The sequence below is a fragment of the Dipodomys merriami genome, unplaced genomic scaffold (assembly GCF_024711535.1).
Source record: "Dipodomys merriami isolate MVZ:Mamm:240054 unplaced genomic scaffold, mDipMer1.0.p SCAF_1, whole genome shotgun sequence".
Classification (NCBI taxonomy): Eukaryota; Metazoa; Chordata; class Mammalia; order Rodentia; family Heteromyidae; genus Dipodomys; species Dipodomys merriami.
This window is the reverse complement of record NW_027202270.1, coordinates 38225000-38240979: the sequence shown is the minus strand read 5'-3', so window position 1 is coordinate 38240979 and position 15980 is coordinate 38225000. Positions and strand designations below refer to the sequence as shown.

Here is a 15980-nt window from a genome sequence, read left to right as displayed (position 1 = left end):
GTCCATGTGCCACTACCTCAGAAATATCTTCTGCCTCCCAAACTATGGAAGTACATGCATCTACCTACTATCTCTGAGACAATTCTCATTAATCTCCCTTGACTATGTTAATTATTACTGGGACATTAAGCTCCTGTCATAAACAAACAGGTTTCATTACAACTTTCTTTATTCTACTTTCTGGGAAGAGCCCTTCTATCCAACCACTCATATTCCATCCATCTGCTCAAATGTTATCCTTCTTACAAGCTGGGCCTAGGTCACCCCACCACAAAGCATCACTCCACTTTTCTGCATTCACAATGCCAGGACCTTCTTCTTAACCCCTATGATTCAGAGCTCCTCCCAACTTTGAATAACTAATTTGCCATGGATTATGCAGTATTCCAGACTGTTGCAAATCCTCTTTCTTGTAAACTCTTCTGTCAACAGCTTGTGTTTGAATATTGATGTCTATTTGACTGATCCAATTTGAATAACAGATTCATAGTTTTGTAATCTATAAAGATGGTATTAAGATGGAGACAGGCAGACTTCTTAGTATGGAAAATAAAAAAGAATGTTTCAGGGTCAGGTGTGATTGTATACAACTATAATCCTAGCTATTCTATGGGTAACAATAGAATGATCACAGTTCCAGGTCAGCCTGGGTATAAATTTCGTGAGAACTAACATAGAACAGGAATTCTCAGCTAGTACAGCTAACACTTACCTTTAGAAAATAAGCTCAAGAATATTATAGAGAAACAAGGTTTTCTGTTTCCACACAAAATTTGGTTTTAAAACTACTTGAGTGCATAGGGAAATATTTTTTTTTCTGAATGAGGTCCTGAGAAGTTCAAATGCTAACTGGAAAGCATAGTCTACAACTTGATGGAGCTTATTGGGAATTAATATCCTTTAAAAAGTATTATTGAGCTGTTAATATAATTCAACTTCTTTATATAACAGAATGTTTATTCCTGAAATTTGAATTATATCCATATAATGGAATATTGTCCAGCTAAAAGTATTAGATTAATAGGGCAAGATTTTATAAAAAAAATTTTAAGTGGGAGAAGTATCGCATATGCTGTGTGTCTCTAGGTTTACATGTGGAACAAATGAGAAAGAACTTGTCAGTTGGTTAAAGATTCCATCTTTATTTTTCTTTAAAGCTTTGAAAGTGTCTGTGAATTACTTACTATAATAAAGATACTCTTTTTGCCAGTCCTGGGGCTTGAACTCAGGGCCTGGGCACTGTCTCTTTTTGCTCAAGACTATCATCACTCTACCACTTGAGCCACAGTTCCACTTCTGTTTTTTTCTGTTTATATGGTATGGCAGAATCAAACCCAAGGCTTCATACATGTTAGGCAAGCACTCTACCACTAAGCCACATTCTCAGCCCAATAAACACATTTTTGGTAAACCTATTTCTACTCAACAATAAAAAGAAAAGCCAATTTCATTTTAAAAAATGAGCAAAAGACCTTAACAGCACATCAACAAAGTTGATATATAGGGTTCGTATACTGAAAAAGTACTCCATTTAATATGTCATCAAGGAAATGCATATTAAACTAGCAATGACAGACCACACATACCTATTAGAATGGCCCAAATCCAAAACCGTGAAAATAAATGCTGGGAAGGATGGATCAATACTAAATCTCATTTGTTACTGGCAGAAATACAAAATGATGCAGCTATTATAGAAGAGTTAGCAATTTCTTAAAAAGCTAAGCATTTTCTTATACCAACCAGAAATTACACTCCTTGATTATTTTCAAGTGAAAAATCTATGTCCCCACAAAAAAAAAACCAACAACCCTGTATACGGATGTTTTCACAGCTTTATTCATCACTGCCAAAACTTGGAAGCAACCAAGAAATCCTTCAGCAAGTGAATGGATACACTGTGTACAACCAGACAATGGAAAGTTATTCAGCACTAAACAGAAATCAATTAGCCAGCCATGAAAAGACATGGAAGAAACTTAAATGCCTATTACTGAGCAAAAAAATCAATTTGAAAAGACTACATGTGATGTGATTCCAACAATATGACATTCGATGAAGACAAACAATGAAGACTGTAAATGGATTAGTTGTTTCCAGGAGTTAAGAGGAAAGAGGGGTACAGAGGAAAAGCACAGAGAATTTTATATGGCCATGAAATTACTCTGTGTACTACAATGGTAAATATATGTGCTTCAACATTTGCCCAAACCCATAGAATATACAGTATCAAGAGTAAAGACTGAGGGTTGGATGGGGGGTGGGGGGAGGATGGGATGGGAAGGGGAAACAAAGGAGGAGGCTACAATGCTTGATAAGAAATGTACTCATTATCTTGCCCGTGTAATTGTAACCCCTCTGTACAGTATTTTCACAATAAAAAAGAGTAAAGACTGATATAAACAGTGGGTTTGGGAGTGATAATGATATATAATTTAGTTCCACGAATTAAAACAAATGTTAAAATGTAGATATAATGTAGAATGTAGTTAACCAGGACACTGGGAGACAGGGAAGGGATGGAAGTAAATGAGAAATCTCTATAACTTCCTGTCAATGTTGCTGTGCAAGGTACTCTAAAAAAAGGAGGTCTATAATATTCCTTAGTATGCCTGACAGTTAAGGATAATGATAGAAAGAATATCCATATGCTTTTCTATTTGTGCATACCAGAAGCTCAATAACAGAAAGTATGCTCTACTAGAACCAAGATATATCTTAACTCCAGACCATCCATTGGGACAAAAATCCATAGGACTACCATGCATCATTGGTTCATGTCTGTAGTCCTAGCTACTCAGAATGCTGAGATCAGAGAATCTGGTTCAAAGCAAGAAAGGCGACAACGCCTGTAAGACTCTTATATCCAATAAAACACCAAAAACCACAAGTGGAGCTATGGCTCAAGTTGTAGAACACTAGCCTTAAGCAAAAAAGCTCAAAGACAGCACCCTGGTTCACAGTTCAAGCAATCTCCAGGACTGGCATTAAAAAAATCCCTAAAAATTCTTAATAACCATAAGGTATTGTCCATGTTAATCCCAAGGTATGTCCAAATTTTGTGAAGATGCTGTTTTTTTTTTCTATTATTTTAAAAGGACATAGCTATGCTATACAATTTGAGTTCTTTATTATTATTTATTTATTTATTTTTATTGTGAAAATACCATACAGAGGGGTTACAATAACATGGGCAAGATAATGAGTACATTTCTTATCAAGCATTGTTGCTGCTCCTTTGTTTCCCCTTCCCAACCCTTCCCATCTTCCGTCCCCTCCCCCTTGAGTTATTTCTTTTATTTGAGGATTTTTGATTAAAAATTCATGGATAAAATTTGAGTTCGGGGCTGGGATGTAGCTCAGTGGCAAAAGGCTTATCTAGAAAGTACAACATCCTGGGTTTGATCCCAAGTACCAAAAAAGAAAAAAACAAAAATAAATTGAGTTTGACACACAAAGAATAGATTTTACATAACTCCAATGGGAAAAAAATTAACTTCCTAAATTGCCTTTTTAAAAAACTAAAAAACTTAAAGAACTTGAAAAAATTAGTGATCATTACTATATTAATAATCATTTGTAATTGTACCCTTTAACAGCCACTTAGATATTCAAGTCAAACTGTTCAAATACCTATAAGAAAGAATAGTACCTGATAAAGCAGAAACAAGAAACCCAAAGCCCTGAAGTATGTCAAGATTGTGAGATAAGATTTAAGTCAAATAAATGCAATCTGCTGCTTCTCTCTCACCCCATCAACTCCAATTCTCCTCATTTTTACACCATCTAGTAGTGCTGGCTCATTGTCTCCGAGTTTTGTGATGGAGCCCAACCTACAGCTGCCAACCTAAGTGATTAATAGTACAGAGTTTTTATGTCTTCATAGGTATTTCAGCATTTACTGTTCTCAGTCTAATATATGGACTTTTTCCCCTTGCAGATCAATATGAAGAACCTGTAAATAATTTTAATAGGCCTTACATGTACAAAAATTAGTTGATTTTCAAAGAACAGTATACAATGGAAGAAAAGCCATGCTGTTCATCTTATTTTCAGCAAGCTGAGGTTCCCTTTCTGCACATTCATACACCTAAATATAATGGCCTGTTTGGTAACCATGACTTCTTGCAAAATTGAGAAATTTGAATTAAGGAATTAGGAAAATACAAGGTAAGAATAATTAAAATATACCTGGATATCATAAAAGTGATAGTGTAATGAGATCTTAGCATAGATGCTTTTACAAACAAAGTTAGCACAGAACTGGATTGGATTGCACAAAACTGGATCAACACTGGCTGACAATATATTACATGACATCAGTCAATTTCCTGTGCATCTCCAAGCCTCTGTTTGGCTTGATCCATAGAACAGGTAAATTTTACCTATCCTTTGGGGTTTTGTGATCATTTAAATTATTGTTCTGTTCTGTTATACCTACGAAGAACAGTGTCTTATGGTTAGTAACTATACAAGAAGTATAGTTAGTTATTATTTTGAAGCCTAGTCAATGAACAATAGTACCAAGAAAAGTCTCAGGATCTTTTGTATATAAATACTGAAATATTCAAAGACTTTTTTACTTCTCTTTTAAATCACTCATGAAAGCATATTCAAGAGAAAGTGATGCATTTTCAATCATTTTCAACATGCCTGTCCCTTACCTTTGCTTTTATTATCAGTTCTTCATGCTTACAAATTAGCTTCTCATTATCTGAAAGTGATGAACCTAGACCTTGTTCCTGCAAATCATTTATGTTTTTCTCAAACCAACTAGTAACCTAGGAAGAAGAAACAAAAGAGAAATCAAAATTAGAATGATTTGGCTAAACAAGGAAAGACTTAAAATTATTTCCTCAACATTCCATAACTTTAGCTACTTTAACTTCTCTTTAAACAAATCATATATATATTAGATTAGTTTAGTCTGAATGCTTTTTAAATTTTCTCTTTTTCATTCTCTACATTTATAAGAGAAACAAAGTAAACCTGAAAAGCATGAAAAGACTCAGTAGATAACAAAGCATAAACAAAATGATTCAAGCTTTCTTCAAAAAGAACCAATTCAGTCCACAAAACAAGCATTCTTTCTAAATATGCCTTCTTTCCTAGCCACAAATACAAATTAGAGTGTAGTTACAGAGACCTCTATGAAGACAAAAATGGTATTTGCAGAATTATATTTTCCACTATGAAAAAGAAAATGAGCTGGGTGTTGGTGACTCACACTTGTAACCCTAGCTACTCAGGAGGCTGAGATCTGAGGATCACAGATCAAAACCAACCAGACAAGAAAGTCTTTGAGACTCTCATCTCCAGTTAACTATCTAAAAGGCCAGAAGAGGGTACAGTATTAGTCTTGAACACAGAAGTTCAGGAACAGAATTTAAGCTCCAAAATTGGCACTGAGAAAAAGAAGAAAGAAAGAAAGAAAGAAAGAAAGAAAGAAAGAAAGAAAGAAAGAAAGAAAGAAAGAAAGAAAGAAAGAAGAAAGAAAGAAAGAAAGAAAGAAAAAAGAAAGAAAGAAAGAAAGAAAGAAAGAAAGAAAAGAAAGAAAGAAAGAAAGATAGATAGAAAGAAAGAAAGAGAAAGAAAGAAAAGAAAGAAAGAAAGAAAGAAAGAAAGAAAGAAAGAAAGAAAGAAAGAAAGAAAGAAAGAAAGAAAGGAAGAAAGAAAGAAAGAAAGAAAGAAAGAAAAGAGAGGGAAGGAAGGAAGGAAGGAAGGAAGGAAGGAAGGAAGGAAGAAAGAAAGAAAGAAAGGAAGGAAGGAAGAGAGAGAAAGAAAATATAGGAAAGGAGAGAAAGAAGAACACTTAGTTTATTGCCACTGCTGAAACCCATATTTAGAAAGCAAATAGAAATATTAAAAATCTATTGACCTTACAGGTGGCTAAAGACATAACTCATATTCTTATACATGTGACTTACAATACTTACATTGTTAAAACAACTAACATCAAAGAAGTTGAAAAGAATATTACATATTTTCTCTCTGTGTCTGTCTCACTCTATGTCTTTTTCCTTTTTTATGCAATAAATAGAACTCAGAGCCTCCTTGGTGCTAAACACTCTTCATATAAGCTTTATCACCAGCCCTTAAGACCTATGACTTAAGATTCCTGCATTTATATTCCTCATGCTAATTTAAGGAAAGAGAGTTGGATTTTCACTGAAAGTACTATACAGCATTATCCTCATAATCAAACCCTAACTAGTGATTCTTAACAGAAAATAATAAGGTAGACAATTCACTCATTTTGTGATTTTTGACAACTCAATGAGAAATATGCTATAATCATTGTAGTGATAAAAATGAGTCTCAGGTAAGTTAAGCAGCTTATCCAGAGCTGCACAGTAAATGGCAGAAACAGAATTTGCTCTCAATTCTACAGGATTCCAAGATCCATGTTCTTTCCACTGTCCCCTGCTACCATGTCTAGATAAATGAAAATTTCACAGCCCAGGAATCAGGAGTTTTGACTTCAAAGTTCAAAGATGATAAAAGCATCCATTCAAAATGGTGGGACTATCCCAAGCCTGATACTTTGTCTCTATTTATTTTGTCTGTTTATAACAGCCATGAGACTTCTTCTAAATCCAGTAACACAAGGGAATATGTGAAACAAGAGGTCAATAAGAGCGCTGAGGCCAAAAGTTACACACAAAAGTTACATACACTACAGAAATCCAAATTAGAGGCTAATCTAGATAAAAGACCCTTTGTGACACAGGAGTTAGATCACAATGGCAATTATGACCAAAACATCTGTACCAGCTCACAGCAGTTTCCTACTTCAGAATGGATCACAAAATATGGACCAACAGGCTTTCTCCTGCTTTCAACAAATTGGAAATGTTTGTTAATCAGAATTTTAGTCCTTCCTCTGTGCAAAGAAAAGAATAATAGTGACTCTACAATGGTTTTCCCAGGAAATGCACCTTGATATCTTCAGAATATTTGATAATCTATGTATACTACATAAACCATTGAGTCACCTCTATATTTAAAGTACTTTATATTTTGTGTATTTATAATTACTTGAAAACAGTCTGTTTTGATTCTATCCCAAATAAAACTGGATGATGTGTATAATATGTGTATTAGGACCCACAGAGGGCACTTTATTAAGAATTATAAAATTATTATTTTATTTTGTATAACAAATGACATCTTGCATCACAAAAGTTTCAGTGAGTCCACACAAAAATACAGTCAGAGGAAGGATTTAAAAAATTCTTCAAAATTAAGTGGATGGTGAATACAGCTAACTTTCAGAGATCATTTATTTTATTAGATATTTGAAGTCAGTTTAATTTATTCTTAGCTGAAGTAGGGGAACCTAGAAATCTCAAGAATGCTCTTTTGAGGGACAGTTAATATAGAAGCTGAGTGAATGAAATATGGGTATAAGCATGTGTTCACTAATCTTCCCAAACAGGTGAGTAATCCAAACATTCAGTTAATCCTATTAGATTTTGTGCACAAAAACTTGTCATCCAACACATGCCAGTGGTGATGAAAGCTAGAAGAGAAGGAATGGTTTTGATTTTTAAATGACTTCACCTGATTTTCAACTGGCCTTATCCTCTGGATTTGGCTGATCTAGTTCAGCCTTCAAAGGATACTATTCCAAGAAGGCAATGCTATCCCGTACAAGAGAACATGGTTCAAAAACTGTGATGATATTCAGTCTGCATACCTATATCTGATCTGTATACCTGCCTGTCAAAGCTGGTTGAGTCTTTGGATCTCAGTATGTTTACTAGTAGATGTACCTTAGAAAGAAACAGCATATTAAAAGCAAACATAGTTAGAAAGACACTAGCTAGACACTAGTTAGAAAAAAAAAGACAAGGCTGTTCCATCTCATCATGAAGCATTCACACATTCTAGGAAGAACAGCCTCATAGATCAGATTTACCACACATGCTGTGGCATATACATAAAAAGGGGCTCTCAGAATTCTACTCAGGCTAAAATAAGACACCCTAAATAACCAAGAGCAAGCCAGCCACAATACTCATACCCTGTAAATCAATCATTCAGTCTAGTAAGTAGCTACCTCTGACAGCTGCATAGTTATTCCAAGTGCACTTTTTAAAATAAGCTTTTAAATTACCTCAGCTGCTGTTCTGAGTGATAAGTACCGTAAATGATACATTAGAACATTTCTTTAGAACATGGTTTTGCAAAAACGTAAGCCTTCAGTTGAGGTGTTGTGGAAAAGAAGAACGAAAGGCATTCAAAGTGCACACTAGAAATTGGTTCTGAGTACTGATAGGGTAAAAATAATTAATTAATTAAATAAAAGAAGGTAATACAAATAATTTTTAATAAGTTTTTTATTGCAAAAATACTGTACAGAGGGGCAGAAGGGTTACAATTACATGAGTAAGGTAATGAGTACATTTCTTATCAAGCATTGTTGCCTTCTCCTTTGTTTCCCCTTACCAATCCCTGCCCTCCCATCTCTCCCCTCCTCCCCTCTTTTTCTTATATCTCATGTTTTCAGCTTGACCTAATCAATGCTTATGATCACCCAAGCAGTTAGAGATAGTCTTGAAGAGGAGAATTAGATAGGACATATTACCTAGGAGAGAAAGGGATTGGACAAATTATTTGGGAGGATGGGAGTGGCCTGGCATCCATCAGGAGATTACAAGAGGTAGAAACAGAAGCCAATGAAATGCAAAGGTGAATCAGGGAGGTTAAAAAATAAACCAAGAGCTGTTTTGAACATTAAAGAAGGATATCAGAAAAAAATCTGCTTAATTGTAGACTTTGTGTCACCCATTGCAACAGCATTAACTACCCATATCTAGTGAGGCCTGGGAAAGTACTCCAAACCAATCAGGTTCTAAGTGTAAAATAGACATGATATCTTATAGACTTCAAATATTAAAAATATTAAGAATGTTAGTGTTGTTCCTCCCCTATGGTAAACCCCTGTTTTCATGTATTTGATGTTGGGGCCCTGCATCTTGTATATACACTTAACTAATCTGGGGAAGGGAAGGAGAAAAAACAAAATGCTTAAATAGGGATACAGATTAACCCATTGTAACAATGAGATGCACAAGACTCTGTTGAAACTTTACAACTGGGGGGGGGGAGGAAGTATAGTTGTGGAGGTGGGAGGGAAGGGATGGTAGGGGATAAACAAAGGAGGAGGCAACAATGCTCCATTGGAAATGTACTCATTACCTTGCTCATGTAACTGTAACCTCTCTGTACAGTATTTTTACAATAAAAATGTCAAAAAAAAAAAAAGTTAATGTTGGGCTGGGAAGTTGGCTCAGTGGCAGCGTGTTTGCCTTGTATACATGAGGCCCTGGGTTTGATTCCTCAGAACCACATAAGCAGAAAATAGCCGGAAGTGGTGCTGTGGCTCAAGTGGTAGGGTGCTAGCCTTGAGCTGAAGAGCTCAGGAACAGTACCCAGGCCCAGAGTTCACCCCACACGACCAACCAAAAAAAAAAAAAATGTTAGCATTGCGTAGTGCTGGTGACTCATACCTGTAATCCTAGCTATACAGAAGGCTGAGATCTGAGGATTATGGTTTGAAGCCAGCCAGGTCAGGAAAGTCTGTGAGTCTCTTATCTCCAATTACTTACCAAAATAAGCCAGAGGTGGAGCTATGGCTCAAGTAAAGCACAAAAAAAAAAGAAAGAAAAGAAAGAAAGAAAGAAAGAAAGAAAGAAAGAAAGAAAGAAAGAAAGAAAGGAAGGAAGGAAGGAAGGAAGGAAGGAAGGAAGGAAGGAAGGAAGGAAGGAAGGAAGGAAGGAAGGAAGAAGGAAGAGAAAAGACCCATTGCAACAGTGAGATGTACAAGTCCTTATGTCGAAAAGGAACTTTACAACTTTGGTGGGGGGGAAGCGGGGAGGATTGGGTGGGGGGTGGGGGGAGGATGGGAAGGGATGGGAAGGGGAAACAAAGGGGGAGGCTACAATGCTTGATAAGAAATGTACTCATTATCTTGCCCATGTAATTGTAACCCCTCTGTACAGTATTTTCACAATAAAAAAAAAAGAAAAAAAAAGAAAAAAAAAAAAGAAAAGACAAAGACAAAAATCTCAGGACAGTGCCTAGTCCCTGAGTTCAAGCCCTAACTACTGGCACAAAAACAAAGAAACAAAGAAACAATGTTACATCATCTGTTCTTTATATCCTTTCTATGAAGGAGACATTTACCTTTTCAACAAATGAGGAAACTGAAACCAAGAAAGATTAAGAGGAAAGTTCCAAAATTGGGGCCAGTAATGCCATGGGCAGAACTCGGGCTTATTTTTCCTTCTCATAGTATCGATCTACAGAAACAAAGAATTTTGGAGAACAGCAAGCTATTAGTTACAGAAACTGAAACAAAGACAGATTAAAAGGAAAGTTCCAAAGTTAGAAATGCCATGGGCAGAACTCAGGCTTATTTTTCCTTCTCACAGTATCTACAGTAATAAAGGATTTTGGAGAACAACAAGCTATAGTTACAGCACTTAATTCTAACACAGACTCAGGCCCTGTGTGCCATCCTTGGGGCCCAGTGGGAATGCTGCACTGGATAGGAACTGTACAACAGGCTGAGACTCATGAGAGGAAGCACTGAGAATCCCAGCTCCTAAGAGATGCATGCTAAAGATAAACTAAACTACTGGGAATCCAAGGACTAGAAAACGTTCTCTGATGGCCAATGATAAACAATTTGGATAACAAGAAGAACTGTTTTATATAGTCGAAGCTATGCATCGGACTGCCACTGCAGATTTTTTTCTTGCATTTTGTTCTACACACCGAGATCAGATCCTATTATTTAATCTTTATTTAAAACTATGCCTGAGGAGGGAACTACCAATAAATAATTCAAATCACCTTAGCAGAAATGCTTAAGGGAAGATGATAATCTCTTCAAATTACTTCAATTTTCTTTTCCTAGTGCAGAGCAGTTCTTCCCAAACAACCCCTCATTACTGAAGACAAAAAACACTGATAAAGAAGGAAAAGGGAATTAGTTACTTTTCTTATAAACCCAAGATTTGTTTAGCAGTTTCTATTGATTATCAAAAATACGGAAGTTTTGCAATTGCAGTTGATGGTCACAGGTGAATTCTAATGTCTACAGTGATTTTGAAGCCATGTTAATAAAAGCAGTAAGTTTAGTTCCAATGGGGCTTTGATACTTTTCTCTTGTTAATAGAAGGAAAAAAAACAGTTGTCTTTATTTCATTTTATTTTATTTTATTTTATTTTATTTTATTTATTTTTTATTTTTTGGGTCCGGTCTTGGGGCCTGAACTCTGGGCCTGGGCGCTGTCCCTCAGCTCTTCAGCTCAAGGCTAGCACTCTACCACTTGAGCCACAGCACTACTTCCAGCTTTTTTTTCTTTTTGCTTATGTGGTGCTGAGGAATCGAACCCAGGGCCTTATGCATGCAAGGCAAGCGCTCTACCACTGAGCCACCTTCCCAGACCAGTTGTCTTTATTTTGTATAGGGAAATACAGTCAAATATACTCTATACTAAAGTAGATTCAAATATCCATTTGCTCTAGTAGGTGATCATGTGTGTTTGAAGAGGTACTAAAGCCATATTACAGATGTTTATAACTGAGGATTTGAGAGATGAGGCAGAATTACTTTGTTTAAGCTGAATTGGTTAGCCTAGAACTGCCTCCATACAGTTTAAGTTTGGCCTAAACATTTCTCTATATATAGTAAATGACAACCTAACTTGATGAAGAGAAGACTGACTGATTCATACAAGAGGCTAACTGCCCAACCACAAGAGGCCAGCTCTTCAAACCACATCCGAATTAGGCAGGTATGAGCTGAAACCAATCTGACTGCCTCTATGTAAGACACATTTTTAAATAAATGTAACTAGCACATGTACAATTAGAACCATTTTTGGTAGCCCACTGACTGATTCTGGAATCATAAATAAACCCAGTTAAGAACTGCAAACCAGATGTTGCAAACATGTCTTTGAATGCTGTTAAAAATGTAGAGTGGTATCTATTTTTAGATACATTTTGCCATCCATTGGCCTATTGTTTTGGGGCTTCATGTTAGAGATTCCAGGCAGACAATGTAATGTGCACAATCATATTCTGTTAAATGTGGGAGCCCTTCTTGAATCACTGAAGTCAGCTAGAAGTATCAGAATTTCCCCAAATTATCAAATCCCAGGATTCTCTCTCATGATCTTGTGGCATTTTTTTTTATTTTATAAACAGCTTTTATAGGTAACTGTACTACCTGCCTAGAATAATAATTTAATGCATTTAATTTTTCTGCCTTGTATTAACGTACAACTTCCTACATCTGTATTCAAGAAAAATGTCACTGGAGACTTGTTCCTGTTCCCACATTGCTTTCAAATTCTACTTGTATTAGGCTCTCCAACTCTAACTATTGAATTGTAGAGAGACAACTTATTAATGAATAAAATTAGTACAGTAAAAGTTGTTAGACCTAAATTTTATTTTTAGCAGTACCTTTACTATGTCATTGAAGGTTCCTGCAGTGGAAGGAGTTCTTTTTCAAGAAAGGAAACAAGCTTGATACATTGCCAGAGTCTTGGCAATGTATCAAAAGGATCTGTGGCATGAATTTCCCAATATAATTTGGAATTCCAAGCTACTTGGAGACTTTGAGCCAATTCTATACACTGTGTGTAAGCATGAGAGAGATAGAGCCAGTGTTTCAGATTTTCACGTCACCATCTCAATTTCTAGCTCATGAGCTTAGTGGATCTCATACTGAACTTAAAGTCTATACCCTTGTTTATTAGAAGAAAAGAGTGAGTCTCAACTATCACATTGATTATAATTAATCAACAACTAATTAATAACTGCTAAGCTTTTTCAATGTGTTATAAACTTTCTAAAGTGTGGCACTGATTTTGCTTTTATATAATCTCTTTATAAAATGTATTCAAATTAATTGGAAAAAAAGCCAGGTGCCTGGGGCTTATGCTGATAGTCCAAGCTACCCAGCATCCTAACACCTGAAGATTCCAGTTTGAAGGCAGTCTAGGCAGAAAAGTCTGTGGGACTCTTATTCCCAATTAAACAGCAAAAACCAGAAATGGAGGAGTGGCTCAAGTGGTGGAGTATCAGTCAGGAACAAAAAAAGTAAGGATAACACAAGCTCTGAGTTCAAGCCTCAGTACCACTACCACCACCACCACCAACAACAATAGAAATAAGAAAGCCTTTGACTTTCTTTGGGGACTATAAAAGCCAGGGAAAAGAGAAAATGAGTTCCTGTCTCTGGCCAATTTGGGATACAGTCTGTGCCAAGAAGAAAAGAAAAACCAATAATCCTTTCAATGTTAGAGCAGGGGAGAAAAGAACTCAGGAAGGTGGAAAGAGATACACAGCCAGCCAGAGTTTATCAGATAGTTCAGTCAGCAATAGCTCTAACATCAGAGCAGGGAAGAAAAGAACTCAGGAAGGTGAAAAGAGATATATAGACAACCAGAGCTTTTCAGATGGCTCACTCAGCAACAACTAATTTTATCATGCAATAGGTAGAGGGTTGTGAGCTATGGTAGAATCTTCCTCATCGAGCACACATAGCAGGTTTGAGAATGAATTCATTCACAGTTTTGTCCCTTATAAAAGAATTCACTGGAATAAAAAGTCTTTGAAAGTTATGACTTTGCTTTATAATTTTTTATTTAGTGTGTTTGATGCATGGTTGACTGTGAACAAAACAGTAGAAGATGAAAGCTCAAGAAGGCAACTGTATTCAGAAATGAAAACTAGGTTTAGTAAAAATGTAGTCAAGTATAATATGTGTAGACTAGGCAAAGAAGCAGTCAAAGGGTGGAACAAGTTGGGAAGAGTTAGTTGATTTTTTTTTTACTGTCTTTCAGAGAAAGTAAATGGCTAGATAAGAAATTATAAAATGGAATTTGTTCCTCTGCATATAAGAACATTGTGAAGCCTACATTATCTAGCAGTTTAGAGAATGGTTATGAGATCCAGCTAATATGCAGTTTATGCTGGTAGTTGAACTTAAAAAATAAAAATGAGCTTTGCTAGGTAGTTATCCTATCACAAATATGGTCTAGCATTTTTACATATATATTATTTACTTTTACAACAAATCTATGTAGATACAATTATTACCACAATTTTACAGGAAAGGGAACTGAAGCACAGATGTTAGTAACTGTTTCAAACCTACCAAGTCAGTAAATGTAAAATCCAGTATTGCTTTCTACTATACATACATATATATATATATATATATATATATATATATGTTTATACACACACACACACACACACACACACACACACACACACACACACACTAGTCCTTCTGTTGGCTTTAAGGGACATTAAAGGCAATTGTGATTAGCATGAATTCTAATTAGGAAATGGTCTATTACCTTCAAAATTACATGCTTCTACAAATATAAGAAATTTTGTGGCTTTATAAGAATCTTATATGCTAAAATGAAATTCTGTGATAAATTTTAATCCATGAGTAACTGAACAATTTTTGTGCCTGGTACTAGACCAGACTATTAGATTTTCATATCACTCTCATTTGGTCTTCTGCCAGACAGAAGAAAATTGAAAAGATAGTTTCAAAGAAGAATTTAAAAATAAAAAATCCTTAACACTTCTAATATTATCTTATAATAATTTGATCTGGTCAATCATTTAAAGCCTAAATATAGCTAGAAGATAAAAGCTTACATCAGAAAACTTACAAACATGTATGTAGGTCATTTTTTGTGTCATCTTACAGTGAAAATTACTTCATTATTATATGCATTGTATTCACACTATAAGTTACATTTTCCATGTGAACCTTATTTTCTCCCTCCCCCCAAAGATATGTAACTTATAAAGCTATGTTCCTTATAAAGCTATGTATTCTGGGTAGCAAAAAGAAAATTTCTACCCTTATGTCGTAATTATCTTAGATGTCTTTGACACTGTCTTATACAAACAGGCCACGAATAGCTTAGTTTTAATATATTTGTTTGTCTCACTTATGCCTGATTGGAACAATTGAGAAAAATTACATTCATAAATCTTTTTGCCAAGATAATTAATTATGCACAAAATATTCCAAGCTGCTTCTGATTTTCATTAATGAAACAGATTATCTGCAAAATAAGATGCCACTAGAGCTGAAAAGAAAGAGCAGCTCCTCATGTTTTCAATGCAAAACAAATGAAGATTTTTTTTACATCTGAAAAATAGTAATAAAGAAAGAACATGCCGTGATGTGATTGTGTTTCCTGTTGGTCACATCAGAAATAAGACAGAAAAATCTGTGGTTTTCATTTACTGTTTTCTGTAATTGCGTAAATCTAAAGTCAGTATCAGGCTGGTCTTCACTTCTTTTCAAAGGGACAATTAGCTGACCATTTCAAAAACATTAGACCATAGGCTTTAGAAAGAAAGAAACATTAATCTATCTTTCAAATTAATCTTAAGAGAGCAAGTACATCAGATTTTCAGACATCCACAAGACAATTTACCAGTCATTTTCGTTCTAATTCTCCACTTATTTTCCCATTTTCAGAAGTGTTTAAAATGATTGACAAAGTTGATATCTTATTAATATATAATTGGACAGCTCTAATGTGCCCTTGAAACAGGTACAAGCAAAAAAATGTCTATGTAATCCAATGAAGTATGGTTCCAATATTGTATGATTGTGAGTCAGATCCTACAAGAACAGGGGAGTCTTTGGCCCTGACTTCTTAATTATCACATTCAATTTATGTCTTTCCTAGTACTCTACATCACTGCAGAATCCATCAAACTAGGGGTTGGGAAGGTGGCTCAGTGGTAGAGCGCTTGCCTTGCATGCATGAGGCCCTGGGTTCGATTCCTTAGCACCACATAAGCAAAAAGAAAAAAGCCAGAAGTGGCGCTGTGTCTCAAGTGGTAGAGTGCTAGCCTTGAGCTGAAGAGCTGAGGGACAGCGCCCAGGCCCAGAGTTCAGGCCCCACTAC

At 35.6% G+C, this 15980-nt stretch overlaps 1 protein-coding gene across 4 annotated transcripts in view; it reads right to left on the bottom strand.

Annotated features, from left to right (window-relative positions):
* Window positions 1-15980, bottom strand: part of Ccdc141 (coiled-coil domain containing 141) — a 169436-nt gene that overhangs the window by 97902 nt on the left and 55554 nt on the right. For all 4 annotated transcript variants that reach the window (XM_070019988.1, XM_070019998.1, XM_070020006.1 and 1 more), the window contains exon 6: window positions 4665-4781. In XM_070019988.1, coding sequence (XP_069876089.1) covers window positions 4665-4781 — 117 coding nt within the window. The remainder of the gene's footprint in view (window positions 1-4664; window positions 4782-15980) is intronic.